The sequence below is a fragment of the Diaphorina citri genome, unplaced genomic scaffold, assembly GCF_000475195.1.
Source record: "Diaphorina citri unplaced genomic scaffold, Diaci psyllid genome assembly version 1.1 scaffold1222, whole genome shotgun sequence".
Classification (NCBI taxonomy): domain Eukaryota; kingdom Metazoa; phylum Arthropoda; class Insecta; order Hemiptera; family Psyllidae; genus Diaphorina; species Diaphorina citri.
Window position 1 is genome coordinate 103,366 of NW_007378651.1, and position 17,240 is coordinate 120,605.

At 37.9% G+C, this 17,240-nt stretch overlaps 2 protein-coding genes across 2 annotated transcripts in view; both read right to left on the bottom strand.

Moving 5' to 3' along the window:
* Positions 1–1,315, bottom strand: part of LOC103514781 (hemocyanin 1) — a 19,428-nt gene extending 18,113 nt beyond the window's left edge. The window contains exon 1 of the mRNA XM_017446359.2: positions 1,184–1,315. Coding sequence (XP_017301848.1) covers positions 1,184–1,259 — 76 coding nt within the window. The 5' untranslated portion in view covers positions 1,260–1,315. The remainder of the gene's footprint in view (positions 1–1,183) is intronic.
* Positions 1,269–17,240, bottom strand: part of LOC108253070 (homeobox protein 2-like) — a 28,273-nt gene continuing 12,301 nt past the window's right edge. Inside the window, 12 exon segments of the mRNA XM_026827654.1 lie at positions 1,269–1,279; positions 1,823–2,018; positions 3,685–3,742; positions 4,658–5,438; positions 5,480–5,549; positions 5,551–6,216; positions 8,145–8,214; positions 9,368–9,612; positions 11,934–12,092; positions 12,561–12,703; positions 14,264–14,432; positions 15,158–15,236. Coding sequence (XP_026683455.1) covers positions 1,269–1,279; positions 1,823–2,018; positions 3,685–3,742; positions 4,658–5,438; positions 5,480–5,549; positions 5,551–6,216; positions 8,145–8,214; positions 9,368–9,612; positions 11,934–12,092; positions 12,561–12,703; positions 14,264–14,432; positions 15,158–15,236 — 2,647 coding nt within the window.

Here is a 17,240-nt window from a genome sequence, read left to right on the forward strand (position 1 = left end):
TTTGTTTACAGACAGACACACACACGGGCCAATGGCTGAAACTTTGGATTTAGGCTCTAGGGACCTCAGACTCAAATATTAGGCGAGCGAGGAAAAGTTTTCTCTCCGGCAGTCTCTGCACTCTGTGTATTTCTTATGGATATTTTAGCGATCAAAAATTGATCATATCTCAGGGACGGTTTAGCTTTTCGCAAAATCCTTTCTTATTGCACACCTAGACCATAAAAGGAATATTCCTACCAAATTTTAGCTTTCTAGGTGTTGTGGTTCTCGAGATAGAGCGATCAGTGTGTGAACTGTGAATGGATCTCGTTCTTATAATATAAGATACTAGCTGAATTCCGTCGCTTCGCTCCGGAATCCCGCTAGTTTATCCCGAGGCATGGCCAAACTTGTGGAAAAGGCATGGCCGAACTTGTCAAACTAAAAACATAAACGAAACTCAAATATTTGGCGAGCGAGGAAAAGTTTTCTCTCCCTCAGTCTCTGCACTCTGTGTATTTCTTATGGTGATTTTAGCGATCAAAAATTGATCATATCTCAGGATCGGTTTAGATTTTCGCAAAATCCTTTCTTATTGCACACCTAGACCATAAAAGGAATATTCCTACCAAATTTTAGCTTTCTAGGTGTTGTGGTTCTAGAGATAGAGCGATCAGTGTGTGAACTATGAAATGTGAATGAGTGAATGGATCTCGTTCTTATAATATAAGATAAGATGTCACTCACTACTAGGTATAATAAATTACCTACTTCTTATAATATGGAAATGTACAAAAAGCAAAAGATTGAAAACCTTTAAAAAGTAAAAGATAAAAGAAATTTAAAGATATCACCAACTTAAGAGATGTAAAAAGGTAATGGAGACTTTTGTTGAACGGAGTTTAACGAAGTTTAATTCGTGGTAAAGCAGAGTCTCACTTTGTGGACCTCGCCCTTAGTACTAAACTACGTTAGACTTGATATTTAAATGAGTAAGCACCTACACTTCAAAAGCTCCTTATTCTAAGTACACCACACTAGAAACACTTGAAAAAAAAAAAAGTAGAAAGCGTTTGAAAACTATACAAGCTTTAAAGTTAATCAGGAAAATAGACCGATAGCTGAAAACTTTGCTTTCAAGTTTTAAGAAGCTAAAAGTGGAAATAATATGTGACTTTAATAAATGAATTTCTGATCTTACCCCCATTTAAGCCGAAGTTTTGTGCCGTACACGACACGACTATTACTAGAAACACCAAAGCACTTGTAGTCTTCATGATAATCGCTTACGAATTACCTAACCTTTAGACCAAACGTTCGGGTTTATATAGGGAGTACCATTTGACTTTTCCTCTAGAGGTGATGGTGAAAAAAATCCGTTATCAAGTAATTATTACATTTTATGATGCCCTTTAACTTTTCAAAATGCGCTAATCTCATTTCAGGTGCTTTGCCTCGAGTTGCCCTGGAAATTTTCTTTCGTCTAACTTTACCTCTGGTATTTTTGTATCAACTTGTGGTCCCCCTAAAACGCGGTGACAGAAATACGCGTAACCACAGTAAAGCGTACTTTTCTTGTGGAATCCTTAAGAATCCTTGACTGATATTTGATAAAAGCGCATTTACCTATCTACTCTTAATTTCAGGCCAGGGTTCTTACGGATAAGGTATAGAATTCTTATAGTAAAAAAAAGCTTTTAATAAAGTAATAAGAAGGGAACATCTGTCGCTTGTTGTTAGAAGATTTTGAGAACAATTTTCCATATCTCAACTAGGCTTGAACCCATAATACCAGAACAGGCCTAAACTAAACTATGTATACTACATAATGTATACTTACATTGGACGGCAACTTTGTCCAGAAGAACGAAGTTTTGACGTTGTTGTTCAGCGTTCAGGGGTTTTCCGTTTTGGTTGAACTTGGGTCCAATGAATACTCTGACGATGGCTGGTTGGTTTTGGTTGCTGTTGACGACAACGCGATAGTTGAAGGGCTTGTGGTTCAGACGTTGTTGGTAAGCTCTGAAGTTCTTGTTCTGTCCGTTGTAGTTTTGGTTGTTATTTTGGGCATTGTTGTAATTGTTGTTGTTGTTGTAGTTGTTATTGTTTTGGGCATTGTTGTTGTTTTGGTTGTTGTTGTTGTTGTTGTAGTTGAAAAAAAAACTGGTTTTTGGGGATTTTTTTTCACATTTTCTCACACAAATGAGCTCTGATCTTGAAATTTGTCGCGACGACCTATGAACTCAAAGTGAGAAGGTTTTAGATAATACTTCAGTCGATAATTTAAGACCGGTTGTAGCGTCACCTATGTTAAGCTACGCCGAGCAAGGCCAATAAATGGATGGGTGATTTAAACGGGAAAAAAAACTGGTTTTTGGGGATTTTTTTCACATTTTCTCACACAAATGAGCTCTGATCTTGAAATTTGTCGCGACGACCTATGAACTCAAGGAAATTTTAAATAACACTTCAGTCGATAATTTAAGACCGATTGTAGCGTCACCTATGTTAAGCTACGCCGAGCAAGGCCAATAAATGGATGGGTGACCTAAACATCAAAAGGAATAAAGGGAGAACGGGCTCTATATAGTCTTGATTTTAAATCATTACATGAAAGTAAAATCAAGTCAATAATACTCGTAATAATAAACTGAATATTAAACAAATTAGGTAGGTTTAAACATCAAAAGGAATAAAGGGAGAACGGGCTCTAGTCTTGATTTTAAATCATTACATGAAAGTAAAATCAAGTCAATAATACTCGTAATAATAAACTGAATATTAAACAAATTAGGTAGGTACATAGGTACTGATTTTCTTTAAAACTACGGGCTAAAACATTTCCTGAGGGACGGGCCCAGCGTGTTTTTGTTCTTTTAGAAGAAAATGGCTCTCCGGAGTGCAAGACTTGTGTAATACGTTCCCACTCCGCTCCGAAGGTTTATCAGGTTGCTTTTGCTGTTATGTTCAACTCCATGAAATTTTCCTTTTTTCCATCATGATGGATCTTGATCAACTTAAGTAATCTCAAGTTTTTGTTTGATGCCATTGCTTGGCTCATAGGTACATAGGTAGGTAAGCATGGTCATATTGCTGGTGATTCAGGTGGAAACATTTTAACCAGACCTTGTATGGGATTTAAACAAAAATTTTCTTTAAAACTACGGGCTAAAACATTTCCGGAGGGACGGGCCCAGCGTGTTTTTGTTCTTTTAGAAGAAAATGGCTCTCCGGAGTGCAAGACTAGTGTAATACGTTCCCACTCCGCTCCGGAGGTTTATCAGGTTGCTTTTGCTGTTATGTTAAACTCCATGAAAATTTCCTTTTTTCCATCATGATGGATCTTGATTAACTTAAGTAATCTCAAGTTTTTGTTTGATGCCATTGCTTGGCTCATATAGGTACATAGGTAGGTAAGCATGGTCATATTGCTGGTGATTCAGGTGGAAACATTTTAACCAGACCTTGTATGGGATTTAAACAAACAGTTTAATCAGACCTCGTATGGGTGTTAACTGTTAACCTATGAACCAGACCTTAAGAGGTACATAATTACCTATAAACCAACCTCAGTGGTGTGGTGCTTAGCACGGTGGACCCCTCTCCCCTCCTGAAACGGGATGTTTTGTGTATGTAGGGAACTATAACAACGGAGGTATACCTGAAACCGAAGATAGAAGGACAGGATGGGAGAAAACCAGCCGTTCCGAGAATGAACCCTTCAATATAATGTTTGTCCCGGGCGGGAATCGAACCCACGACCTAGCGCTTACAAGGCAGACGCGTTACCCTCCAAGCTAACTAGGCTGCCTTTTTTCTTGATGATGGGGGGGGGGAGGAGTGAATTTTCTGAAGATATGGAGTGCTGAGATAATTACAGGGTCCGTGCCGCGGCGATTATATTTGATGCAAAAGGAGCCTTTTGAGAACTCTTTTATTGCCACTCAGATAAAATAAAGTCCAGTGATCCGAGAGCCTAGCTGAGATAAGGCAAGCTGACTCGTAAAAAGTCCAACTATCCAGAAACTGCCTCGGTGGTGTAGGTCAAGACGCTCGCCTGGTAAACAGGAGGGCGTGGGTTCAATCCCAGCCAAGGTACGAGTATGGAATTTCATACTCAAAATAATTTGAGAATTTGACCACAATAATGGTAGTAGCCTACTGCTGGAGTAAAGGGATTTTTCAGTCCAATGCGAGCAGTATAAATGAACACTGTTATTAGTTATTATTATTATTACTGATTTTTTACCCATACTTAACGTTACGTTTATATCAAACTGATGGGTCTGCAACTCTGCACTCTGCATTATCTGGTAAAGTAAAGTGATGTGAGATTAGGAACATATTGACCACAATAATGGTAGTAGCCTACTGCTGGAGTAAAGGGATTTTTCAGTCCAATGCGGGCAGTATAAATGAACACTGTTATTAGTTATTATTATTATTATTACTGATTTTTTACCCATACCTAACGTTACGTTTATATCAAACTGATGGGTCTGCAACTCTGCACTCTGCATTATCTGGTAAAGTAAAGTGATGTGAGATTAGGAACATCTGATTTTTTACCCATACCTAACGTTACGTTTATATCAAAGTGATGGGTCTGCAACTCTGCACTCTGCATTATCTGGTAAAGTAAAGTGATGTGAGATTAGGAACATCCGAATGTCCCTATGAAGAGTCTTGGTTGTTGTAGTTGTTGTTTTGGTTGTTGTAGTTGTTGTTTTGGTTGTTGTAGTTGTTGTTTTGGTTGTTGTAGTTGTTGTTTTGGTTGTTGTAGTTGTTGTTTTGGTTGTTGTTGAAGTTGTTTTGGGCATTGTTGTAGTTGTTGTTTCGGTTGTTGTTGTATCCGTTGTTGTAGTTGAAGTAGTATTCACTTGAGCTGCTCTTTCTGTTGAAGGGATTGTTGTTGTTATTGTAGTTGTATCCGTTGTTGTAGTTGTTGTTGTTGTTGTTGTTGTTGTTGTTATTGTAGTTGTTTCCGTTGTTGTAGTTGTTGTTGTTATTGTAGTTGTTTCCGTTGTTGTTGTTGTTGTTATTGTAGTTGTATCCGTTGTTGTTGTTGTTATTGTAGTTGTTTCCGTTGTTGTAGTTGTTGTTGTTTCCGTTGTAGTTGTTGTTGTTGTTATTGTAGTTGTTTCCGTTGTAGTTGTTGTTGTTGTTATTGTAGTTGTTTCCGTTGTAGTTGTTGTTGTTATTGTTATTGTAGTTGTTTCCGTTGTAGTTGTTGTTATTGTAGTTGTTTCCGTTGTTGTAGTTGTTGTTGTTATTGTAGTTGTATCCGTTGTTGTTGTTGTTATTGTAGTTGTTTCCGTTGTAGTTGTTGTTGTAGTTGTTTCCGTTAAAGTTGTTGTTGTTGTTATTGTTGTAATTGTTTCCGTTGAAGTTGTTGTTGTTATTGTAGTTTTTGTTGTTATTGTAGTTGTTACCGTTGTTGTTCTTGTTGCTGTTTACGGCATTGTTGACGTTGACTCTAGCGTAGTCGTTGTAAGTAAGTTATTGTTGTAATTGTTTCCGTTGAAGTTGTTGTTGTTATTGTAGTTTTTGTTGTTATTGTAGTTGTTACCGTTGGTTTTGGTTGTTGTAGTTGTTTTGGTTGTTGTAGTTGTTTTGGTTGTTGTAGTTGTTGTTTTGGTTGTTGTAGTTGTTGTTTTGGTTGTTGTTGAAGTTGTTTTGGGCATTATTGTAGTTGTTGTTTTGGTTGTTGTAGTTGTTGTTGAAGTTGTTTTGGGCATTGTTGTAGTTGTTGTTTTGGTTGTTGTTGTATCCGTTGTTGTAGTTGAAGTAGTATTCACTTGAGCTGCTCTTTCTGTTGAAGGGATTGTTGTTGTTATTGTAGTTGTATCCGTTGTTGTAGTTGTTGTTGTTATTGTAGTTGTTTCCGTTGTTGTTGTTGTTGTTGTTGTTGTTGTTGTTGTTGTTGTTATTGTAGTTGAATCCGTTGTTGTAGTTGTTGTTATTGTAGTTGTTTCCGTTGTTGTTGTTATTGTAGTTGTTTCCGTTGTTGTAGTTGTTGTTATTGTTATTGTAGTTGTATCCGTTGTTGTAGTTGTTGTTATTGTAGTTGTTTCCGTTGTTGTTGTTATTGTAGTTGTTTCCGTTGTTGTAGTTGTTGTTGTTATTGTAGTTGTTTCCGTTGTAGTTGTTGTTGTTATTGTAGTTGTTTCCGTTGTAGTTGTTGTTGTTGTTATTGTTGTAGTTATTTCCGTTGAAGTTGTTGTTGTTGTTATTGTTGTAGTTGTTTCCGTTGAAGTTGTTGTTGTTAATTGTTGTAGTTATTTCCGTTGAAGTTGTTGTTGTTGTTATTGTTGTAGTTGTTTCCGTTGAAGTTGTTGTTGTTATTGTTGTAGTTGTTTCCGTTGAAGTTGTTGTTATTGTAGTTGTTGTTGTTATTGTAGTTGTTTCCGTTGAAGTTGTTGTTATTGTAGTTGTTACCGTTGTTGTTCTTGTTGCTGTTTACGGCATTGTTGACGTTGACTCTAGCGTAGTCGTTGTAAGTAAATTGTTTTGGGCATTGTTGTTGTTGTTGTTGTTGTTGTTTTGGTTGTTGTAGTTGTTTTGGTTGTTGTAGTTGTTTTGGTTGTTGTAGTTGTTGTTTTGGTTGTTGTTGAAGTTGTTTTGGGCATTGTTGTAGTTGTTGTTTTGGTTGTTGTTGAAGTTGTTTTGGGCATTGTTGTAGTTGTTGTTTTGGTTGTTGTTGTATCCGTTGTTGTAGTTGAAGTAGTATTCACTTGAGCTGCTCTTTCTGTTGAAGGGATTGTTGTTGTTATTGTAGTTGTATCCGTTGTTGTAGTTGTTGTTGTTATTGTAGTTGTTTCCGTTGTTGTTGTTACTTAGCTGGGATTTTATTTTTAATTCAACTCTGTTTCTCTATTTCAGATCTCGAGCCAATATAAGCCACAGCCCCATGACCTTCACAACAAGTCGTTCTTGATTTGGCCACCAAGGCAAAGCGCCTTAAAACTCCACCCTTGGACTTTTCATCCCCCTCACTACTCGGTACAGTCGAATTAGGTATTCTTGACCTTATAAGCCGAAAACGGTGCGCCCAACAACGGACCCCTCAAACTTTCCGGTCTCATATCGCCACCAGAGTCCCTTTCCCTCGCTGATCATTCACGGCGCATGCGTGAAACATTTCCCGAGGTTAACCGATCATGTCCGAACTTCGGCCGATTCTCCCGAAGACGACCACGATCATTCCGCTGTCGAATAACGACATTTGTGTGACGTCACTGATCAAGGAGAAAATCCGAGAGTACATGATGAAGGGACAGGCGAAGGAGGTGGATCCAGGCGACGAGGCTTCCCCTATTAAGGTGAGTAAATGTATGTTAAAAATCTGGTGTGAACATCACACGACTTTCCTTATCCTATTGAATGATGCTTATTTGAGTGTTCTTTTACCATAACTTTTACAATATGTCTAACCGTTTTGTCGCTATAGCTGAAAACCGCCAAAATCGGTCGAAATCTGTCCAAAAGCGGTCAAAATACCGCCAAGGGCAGCAACCATCTCAACCAAACGTTTTGTGTTGCATCTTTGTCACATTTGTGAACTACATACCAAATTTCAAGTCTTTAGCTTATACCGTTCCCGAGATATTGTTAAATTGCACCGAAAACCGCCAAAAAGCGGTAAAATGCCGCCAACCGTTGCACCGGTCTTAACCAAAAGTTTCGTGTCGCATCCTTGTCATATTTGACATCTACATACCAAATTTCAAGTCTCTAGCTTTTACCGTTCTCGAGATATTTTGTTTACAGACAGACAGACAGACAGACAGACACACAGACACACACACGGACCAATGGCTGAAACTTTGGATTTAGGCTCTAGGGACCTCAAAACGTGTTTTGGCACTAAAATCTGACCATCGAAAATTTGACCCGATAACATTACTTTCCTTCCTATAGGATAAGGAAAGTAAAAATCAAAACGTCAAGTTGTTCTTTAGTTTTACTCCTTAACTAAACACATCTCACATTTCATTACTTGCTCACATGGTTTTAGGGTAGATAAAGTCCATTATCTACTCAATAAGAACAAGCTATAAATTAAATGAATCCATCTAGGTATATTCTATGGATTTCCAAGTGGTGCCTATATTTACGAGTACCTATATCCTACACTAATATGAAAGCGGAAGGAAACTCACTTGGATTGGTTGATCGTATTCGATTTGTTGAACTTGAGGTAAACCATTGGATAGACGTTCCAAGTTGTATCTGGCAACAATTTGTTGGAGGTAGTTATAGAAAATTTCCCCACGGAAACCAAAGCCATTGTTGTAGTTGTTGTTTTGGTTGTTGAAGTTGTTGTTGTTATTGTAGTTGTTGTTGAAGTTGTTTTGGTTGTCGTTGTTATTGTAGTTGTTGTTGTTGTTATTGTAGTTATTGTAGTTGTTGTTGTTGAAGTTGTTTTGGTTGTTGTAGTTGTTTTGGTTGTTGTAGTTGTTGTTTTGGTTATAGAAAATTTCCCCACGGAAACCAAAGCCATTGTTGTAGTTGTTGTTTTGGTTGTTGAAGTTGTTGTTGTTGTTGTTGTTGTTGTTGTTGTTGTTGTTGTTGAAGTTGTTTTGGTTGTTGTTGTTATTGTAGTTGTTGTTGAAGTTGTTGTTGTTGTTGTTATTGTAGTTGTTGTTGTTGAAGTTGTTTTGGTTGTTGTAGTTGTTTTGGTTGTTGTAGTTGTTGTTTTGGTTGTTGTAGTTGTTGTTTTGGTTGTTGTAGTTGTTGTTGTTGTTATTGTAGTTGTATCCATTGTTGTTGTTATTGTAGTTGTATCCATTGTTGTTGTTATTGTAGTTATTGTTGAAGTTGTTTTGGTTGTTGTAGTTGTATCCATTATTGTTGTTGTAGTTGAAGTAGTATCCACTTGAGCTGCTCTTGCTGTTGAAGGCATTGTTGTAGTTGTTATTGTAGTTGTTTCCGTTGTTGTAGTTGTTTCCATTGTAGTTTTGGTTGTTGTTGAAGTTGTTGTTGTTGTTGTTATTGAAGTTGTTTCCGTTGTTGTAGTTGTTACCATTGTAGTTTTGGTTGTTGTTGAAGAAGTTGTTGTTGTTGTTATTGAAGTTGTTGTTGTTGTTATTGAAGTTGTTTCCGTTGTTGTAGTTGTTACCATTGTAGTTTTGGTTGTTGTTGTTGTTGTTGTTGTTGAAGTTGTTGTTGTTGTTATTGAAGTTGTTTCCGTTGTTGTAGTTGTTACCATTGTAGTTTTGGTTGTTGTTGTTGAAGTTGTTGTTGTTATTGTAGTTGTTTCCGTTGTTCTTTTGGTTGGTGTTCTCGAATCCGTTGTTTATGTTCTTGTTGATTGTAGTTGTTTCCGTTGTTCTTTTGGTTGGTGTTCTCGAATCCGTTGTTTATGTTCTTGTTGCTACTGTACCTAAAATAGTTAATACATATGTATTTGAGCTGGATAATGCTGGTACTCACGTTCTTCACGGCATTAGAGTCGACAGCATCGAAAAGTCTTCTCTCGTGGGTCTTGACAAAGTTGACGAAAGCGTTGGCAAAGTTGTTGTTTTCGTTATTGTTGTTGTTGGCTTGGTTGTTTTTGATTTGAACATTGGCAGGTCTGTTGGGAACGGCTTGTCCGTTTTCGTACTGAAGTTGAGGGTTGAAACCGGTCTGAAAAAAAAAAAAATCTGGTGTGAACATCACACGACTTTCCTTATCCTATTGAATGATGCTTATTTGAGTGTTCTTTTACCCTAACTTCAAAACGTCAAGTTGTTCTTTAGTTTTACTCCTTAACTAAACACATCTCACATTTCATTACTTGCTCACATGGTTTTAGGGTAGATAAAGTCCATTATCTACTCAATAAGAACAAGCTATAAATTAAATGAATCCATCTAGGTATATTCTATGGATTTCCAAGTGGTGCTTATATTTACGAGTACCTATATCCTACACTAATATAAAAGCGGAAGGAAACTCACTTGGATTGGTTGATCGTATTCGATTTGTTGAACTTGAGGTAAACCATTGGATAGACGTTCCAAGTTGTAACCAAAATCGGTCGAAATCTGTCCAAAAGCAGTGAAAATACCGCCAAGCGCAGCAACCATCTCAACCAAACGTTTTGTGTTGCATCCTTGTCACATTTATGAACTACATACCAAATTTCAAGTCTCTAGCTTATACCGTTCCCGAGATATTGTTAAATTACACCGAAAACCGCCAAAAAGCAGTATTTGTTGTTGTAGTTGTTTCCGTTGAAATTGTTGTTGTTGTTGTAGTTGTTTCCGTTGAAATTGTTGTTGTTGTTGTTGTAGTTGTTTCCGTTGTAGTTGTTGTTGTTGTAGTTGTTTCCGTTGTAGTTGTTGTTGTAGTTGTTTCCGTTGTAGTTGTTGTTACTTTGGCATTTCCACTATTTTGAACACAAGGTTTAACAAGCTGGGCCCGTCCCTCCGGGAATTTTTTAGCCCGTACTTTATTCGATCGTGATTAGAGAAAATCAGTTCCTATGTGTGTTGTGTATATAACATTATAATTCTATGTTGGCACACTATAATAAATATTAATTAAAAAAAAGTTCCTATGTACCTACCTAATTTGTTTAATATTCGGTTTATTATTATTCTTGATTTAATTTTTCGATTTTACTTTCATGTAATGATTTTTCGGGACGATATAAGACCGTAGCAGTTACAGTTCCCTCTGTCAAACCTCTTAAAAAAAATAATAAAATATATGAATCCTATCTAGTGTTGGTTCTATCCTGGAATAGATACCTACCTAAAACCTATCTAAGGAGAAAAAGGATGGACCTAGGTACAACATACGGACTATACCTATATTTTTACATCTCTACATTATTCTATTCTATATTTGACCTGACCTCAGCTTGATAATTAATAGCAAAATATGCATGCTCTAAATCCACAATTAAATTATAAATAAAGCATTATGTAAACTGCTATAGGCACCTAGGTTGTATATCTATAGTAATTAATTATAAAATTATCTATTATCATGTTTAAGCTTTCCTTGAGCTTATTTTCACATAGGCAACTTTTACAGTACATAATTTCATTGAATTCATTATGTAAATGCATTATCTCTCCATTTACCTATAAGTTCTATTGAGTTAAGAGTATAGTAAGAGTTAAGAGTATAATATATGTATGTAGACCTATAATACTGGTACACTTTTCATTTTGCTATACTATGATTTACAGAAGTAGGTACCTACAAAAGACAGGGACTTTTCAGTCCTATGCGAGCAGTATAAATATTATAAGAGCTAGGGTCGCAGGTTCGATTCTCCCCCGAAAGAGTATAGTGGTACATTTTTCATTTTGCTATACTATGATTTGCAGAAGTAGGTATACCTACAAAAGACAGGGACTTTTCAGTCCTATGCGAGCAGTATAAATATTATAAGAGCTAGGGTCGCAGGTTCGATTCTCCCCCGAAACTTTTATCAAAAACATATAAGGTTCGTTCTCGGAACAGCTGGCTTTCTTCTATCTTCTAATCCTGTCCTCCTCTCTTCGGACGATAAGGAAAAAATGGAGCAGTTGCAAATGGGTAAAAATTATAAATAAATGGTCGATCCATCCAAAAAAATCCAAATCCGAGATCAAAACTCCAAAAAAAAAAAAAAAAAAAAAAAAAAAAAAAAACGAAGAGTTGAGGGTAAACTTCAGAGATGGCAGGAAGAGCGATGTATTTGGTGTCGGGGCGTTGAACGATAGCAGTGTAGAAAGCATACACGAATTGGCCTTCATTGATGTTGTCTCTGGCAAAGGCAGCAGCTTGATAGAAAGTGTTGAAGTCGTTAGCGAAAAGAGTTCAAAGATGTGTGACGTCGAACTTTACGCAGTTGTTTTTTTTTCGTCCGCTAGGTAGAGCCAGTATTCAAGCACGCTTGCAGAGGAGCAGAAAGAAATGCGCAGAAACGTATGCGCACAAACACATTCATGTGTTGCCTGCGAGGGAGCTTTGCTCGGGACATTTGATGTGTTAGCGAAGTAGAACAGGTCAAAGAGTTGAACAGCTTGGTTCAGCTGGTTGTTGTTCAGGACAGAGAATGCAGAACCTCTTTGTTGAAGCTTGCCTTGTTGGAAAGCTTGGAAGTATTGCTGAGCAGCTTCAGGGTTCTGTAAGCAAGAAGGTATACGAGTGTTATTAATTTTTTGTTGAAAGCGGAAGCTAGGTATAGAAGACAGTATTGTGTTGCAGAACTATTAAAGTATTCAGACGAACTGTTGAACAGTTTTCAAAATTTGGAAAATATAGAAAAGTAAGAATTTACGAGCCAGCCTAGTTAGCTTAGTTGGTAGTGCGTCGGCCTTGTAAGCGCTAGGCCGCGGGTTCGATTCCCGCCCGGGGCGGATTTTATCCATTGAACAGTTTTCAAATTTGGAAAATATAGAAAACTTGTTCTTATAATATAAGATTAATAATTTACGAGTATTAAATTTGGCCCTTACGGAGCCGTCCGTCGCGTCGAATTAAATTTATATTATTGCCAATTCCCACAAATGTCAAAATCATGACATTGATTTAAAAGAAAAAAAAAATATATTGGAACTTCGAAAAACTAGAAAGGCACTTATAATACGTACTTGGAATTGATTGGGGTTGAAGTTGGCAGCAAAGTTGCGTCCAATGTTGGCCTGGTTTTGGTTTTGGTTGGGTTGAGAAACATTTTCCAAGAGTTGAAGGACGTTTTGTTGGTTTTGGAGTTGTTGTTGGTTCAGAACATTGGCTGTGGAAAAAGAAAGATTAGGATAATCGTTAATCTTAGCTTGTGTGCTAGGTCCTATAAAGGACTGAGAAAATAATAATTACGATGCCGTTACAATAAACTGTTGGGTATGCATTTCAAATCGAAATTAATTAAGGAAGTAAGAAATGAAAGGAATCAAGAGAAGGTAAATTAGAAACACAGATCAAAATGGGAAAGAGTTCTCAGTAGGTAAATACCCTACGTACCTATCTCATAAGGAATGATGTTATTAATCTACTAGCTGAATTCCGTCGCTTCGCTCCGGAATCCCGCTAGTTCATCCCGAGGCATGGCCAAACTTGTGGAAAAGGCATGGCCAAAGTAAGAAATGAAAGGAATCAAGAGAAGGTAAATTAGAAACACAGATCAAAATGGGAAAGAGTTGTCAGTAGGTAAATACCCTACGTACCTATCTCATAAGGAATGATGTTATTAATCTGTGTCACTCACTACTAGGTATAATAAATTACCTACTTATAATATGGAAATGTACAAAAAGTAAAAGATTGAAAACCTTTAAAAAGTAAAAGATAAAAGAAATTTAAAGATATCACCAACTTAAGAGATGTAAAAAGGTAATGGAGACTTGGAGAGGGAGGAAAGCAAAGGAATGCAGAAAAATGTAAAAGTGGTAGTTTTGACATCTCCACTACTTTCTCCCAATATAATACGGATGAGAGAAAGAGAGTGTGTGAGAGGAAAGAATGAAAGAAAGGGAGGGGCGAGGGAAAATAATATTGTAGGGAGAGAAATAGAAGATGTTGGAGAGAGACAGTGACAGTATCGAGAGAAAACAAAACCGTAGATGAAGAACTGTAAAAGTGGTAGTTTTGACATCTCCACTACTTTCTCCCAATACAATACGGATGAGAGAAAGAGTGTGTGAGAGGAAAGAATGAAAGAAAGGGAGGGGCGAGGGAAAATAATATTGTAGGGAGAGAAATAGAAGATGTTGGAGAGAGACAGTGACAGTATCGAGAGAAAACAAAACCGTAGATGAAGAACTGTAAAAGTGGTAGTTTTGACATCTCCACTATTTTCTCCCATTACACGCTGTGTGTAGGAGAGAGAGGGAGAAAGAGAAAGAAAGGAAGGAAACATGATAGAAAGAAAGAGAGAGAAATAAAGGAAGAAAGAGAGGATGGGCATATGGAAGGAAGAGAGAAAGAGGTAGGTATAGTAGGTAAACAAGGACAAAGTGATAGTTTAGGTAAGTGGTAGTTTAGGCATCTCCACTATTGAGGACAAGAGACTTCGAAGGAATAAAAAAAGGACTTTGAAGTTAAAAAAAAACACTATTTTCACTATAGAAACAAGAGAGACTTACCTCCATTGTTGTTGTTGTTGTTGTTTCCGTTGTAGTAGTTGTTGAAGTTGTTGTTGTAGCCAAAGTTTCTGTTGCTCACCACATTAGCGGTGGCTACAGCGATGAGAGCGACCAGAACAGTAGTGGTGATTCTCATAGAAACAAGAGAGACTTACCTCCGTTGTTGTTGTTGTTGTTTCCGTTGTAGTAGTTGTTGAAGTTGTTGTTGTAGCCAAAGTGTCTGTTGCTCACCACATTAGCGGTGGCTACAGCGATGAGAGCGACCAGAACAGTAGTGGTGATTCTCATGATGGCTGCAGTTTGAATGAAGCTACTGGGATTCGGGCCTTTGCTTATAAAGGTCTCAGTTTTTGCACGGGGGGCCTGATAAAGCACCCTTATCTGTTTTCGCCAATTTCCAAATCCTTATCCGTTATCACCACCCGGGAGTGGGAGAAGAAGAGGAAAATTGTCGGGAGTACCTATGTAGGTACCTAATTTTTGATAAGACGAAAATTCATGCAGGTAATTCTAATGCATGTCTAATAGTAGTCTACTTGTCTCATTCCCTAATGCATGTCTAGTAGTCTACTTGTCTCCTTCCCTAATGCATGTCTAGTAGTCTACTTGTCTCCTTCCCTAATGCATGTCTAGAGAAGAGGAAAATTGTCGGTAGTACCTATGTAGGTACTAAATTTTTGATAAGACGAAAATTCATGCAGGTAATTCTAATGCATGTCTAATAGTCTACTTGTCTCCTTCCCTAATGCATGTCTAGTAGTCTACTTGTCTCCTTCCCTAATGCATGTCTAGTAGTCTACTTGTCTCCTTCCCTAATGCATGTCTAATAGTCTACTTGTCTCCTTCCCTAATGCATGTCTAATAGTCTACTTGTCTCCTTCCCTAATGCATGTCTAGTAGTCTACTTGTCTCCTTCCCTAATGCATGTCTAGTAGATTGAGGACAAGAGACTTAGAAGGAATAAAAAAAGGACTTTGAAGTAAAAAAAAAAACACTATTTTCACTATAGAAACAAGATAGACTTACTTACCTCCGTTGTTGTTGTTGTTTCCGTTGTAGTAGTTGTTGAAGTTGTTGTTGTTGTAGCCAAAGTTTCTGTTGCTCACCACATTAGCGGTGGCTACAGCGATGAGAGCGACCAGAACAGTAGTGGTGATTCTCATGATGGCTGCAGTTTGAATGAAGCTACTGGGATTCGGGCCTTTGCTTATAAAGGTCTCAGTTTTTGCACGGGGGGCCTGATAAAGCACCCTTATCTGTTTTCGCCAATTTCCAAATCCTTATCCGTTATCACCACCCGGGAGTGGGAGAAGAAGAAGAAAATTGTCGGGAGTACCTAATTTTTGATAAGACGAAAATTCATGCAGGTAATTCTAATGCATGTCTAATAGTCTACTTGTCTCCTTCCCTAATGCATGTCTAGTAGTCTACTTGTCTCCTTCCCTAATGCATGTCTAGTAGTCTACTTGTCTCCTTCCCTAATGCATGTCTAGTAGTCTACTTGTCTCCTTCCCTAATGCTTTTTGTTTTTTGTCTTTTTGGTTCTCTGGACAAAATTTGCACCACCATTTTCGTGATCCTGGTAAAAAGACCTTTAATTTGACATATAAGTCGACTAGGTTTGGAAAAGTCCTTCTATGGGGACAGACTGACAGACGACACCGAAGCGAATACAATAGTCCGTCCCTTATACCTTTTAATTACTATTGTAATAATAAAGGAAGGACGGACTAAAAATAGATGGTCCCAGGTTCATTTCCTTAGACCAGCCTCGTTAGCTTGAACAGTAGCTTGCCTGGCTTGTAAGCACTAGGTCGTCCGGTCAGCTCCCATGGCGTAGTGGTCACTGCGCTCGCCTTGCACGCGGGAGACCCGGGTTCGATTCCCGGCGGCGTCAAGAAATTTGTGTCATCCAAATGATTGATTCCGTGACTGGCTGTTGCGGGGCCCACTCAGCCTCGTGAGGAAAATGAGTAGCTATCTTATATTATAAGAACGAGATCCATTCACTCATTCACATTTCACACACTGATCGCTCTATCTCGAGAACCACAACACCTAGAAAGCTGAAATTTGGTAGGAATATTCCTTTTATGGTCTAGGTGTGCAATAAGAAAGGATTTTGCGAAAATCTAAACCGATCCTGAGACAAGGCAGACGCGCTACCAACTAAGCTAACTAGGCTGGCATATTTTCAACTTTGAATCGACTTTCCTTACGACAGTTTTAGCTAAATAGACACGAATAATTATGAACCATAGCCAGCCTAGTTAGCTTAGTTGGTAGTGCGTCTGCCTTGTAAGCGCTAGGCCGCGGGTTCGATTCCCGCCCGGGCCGGATTTTATCCTGATGGTATAATGTTCGTTCTCGGAACGGCTGGCTTTCTCCTATCCTGTCTTCCTTCTCTCTCGATTTTCGGGTGACCGATATAAGACCATAGGCAGTTACAGGTTCCCTCACTCTGTCAAACCTCTTAAAAAAAATATAATAATAATAAAATATATGAATCCTATCTAGTGTTGGTTCTATCCTGGAAAATAAGATACTACCTAAAAACTATCTAGGAGAAAAAGGATGGACGCCTATGTAGGTAACAACGATTACGGCGACTATACCTATATTTTTACATCCTCTACTTATTCTATTATTTGACCTGACCTCAGCTTGTGATAACCTAATAGGCAAAATATGGCATGCTCTAAATCCAACAATTAAATTATAAATAAAGCTTATGTAAACTGCTATAGGCACCTAGGTTGTATAATCTATAGTAATTAATTATAAATGTATTCGTATTATCATGGGAAGCTTTCCTTGAGCCTGTATTTACGATAGCAACTTTACAGCTACTAGATCAGTTAATTGCGATTATGTAAATCATATCGTCGGTCCATTTACCTATAAGTTCTATGAGTTAAGAGTGATAGTAGAGTGTAAGAGTATGAGATAGGTGTGTGGTATGTAGACTAGTGGAATAGCTGGTACACTTTTCATTTTGCTATACTATGATACAGAAGTAGGATACCTACAAAAGGACCAGGACTTTTCAGTGGGGTGAGGTATAAAATGAGTGGATAAGAGCTGAGGGTCGCGCCAGGTGTCGATGCCGCTCCCGCGCGGCAAAGCTGTGATCAAAGAAGCGAGTAGTGTGGAAGCGTTCGTTCTGCGAGACAGCTTGAGCTGTCTGGT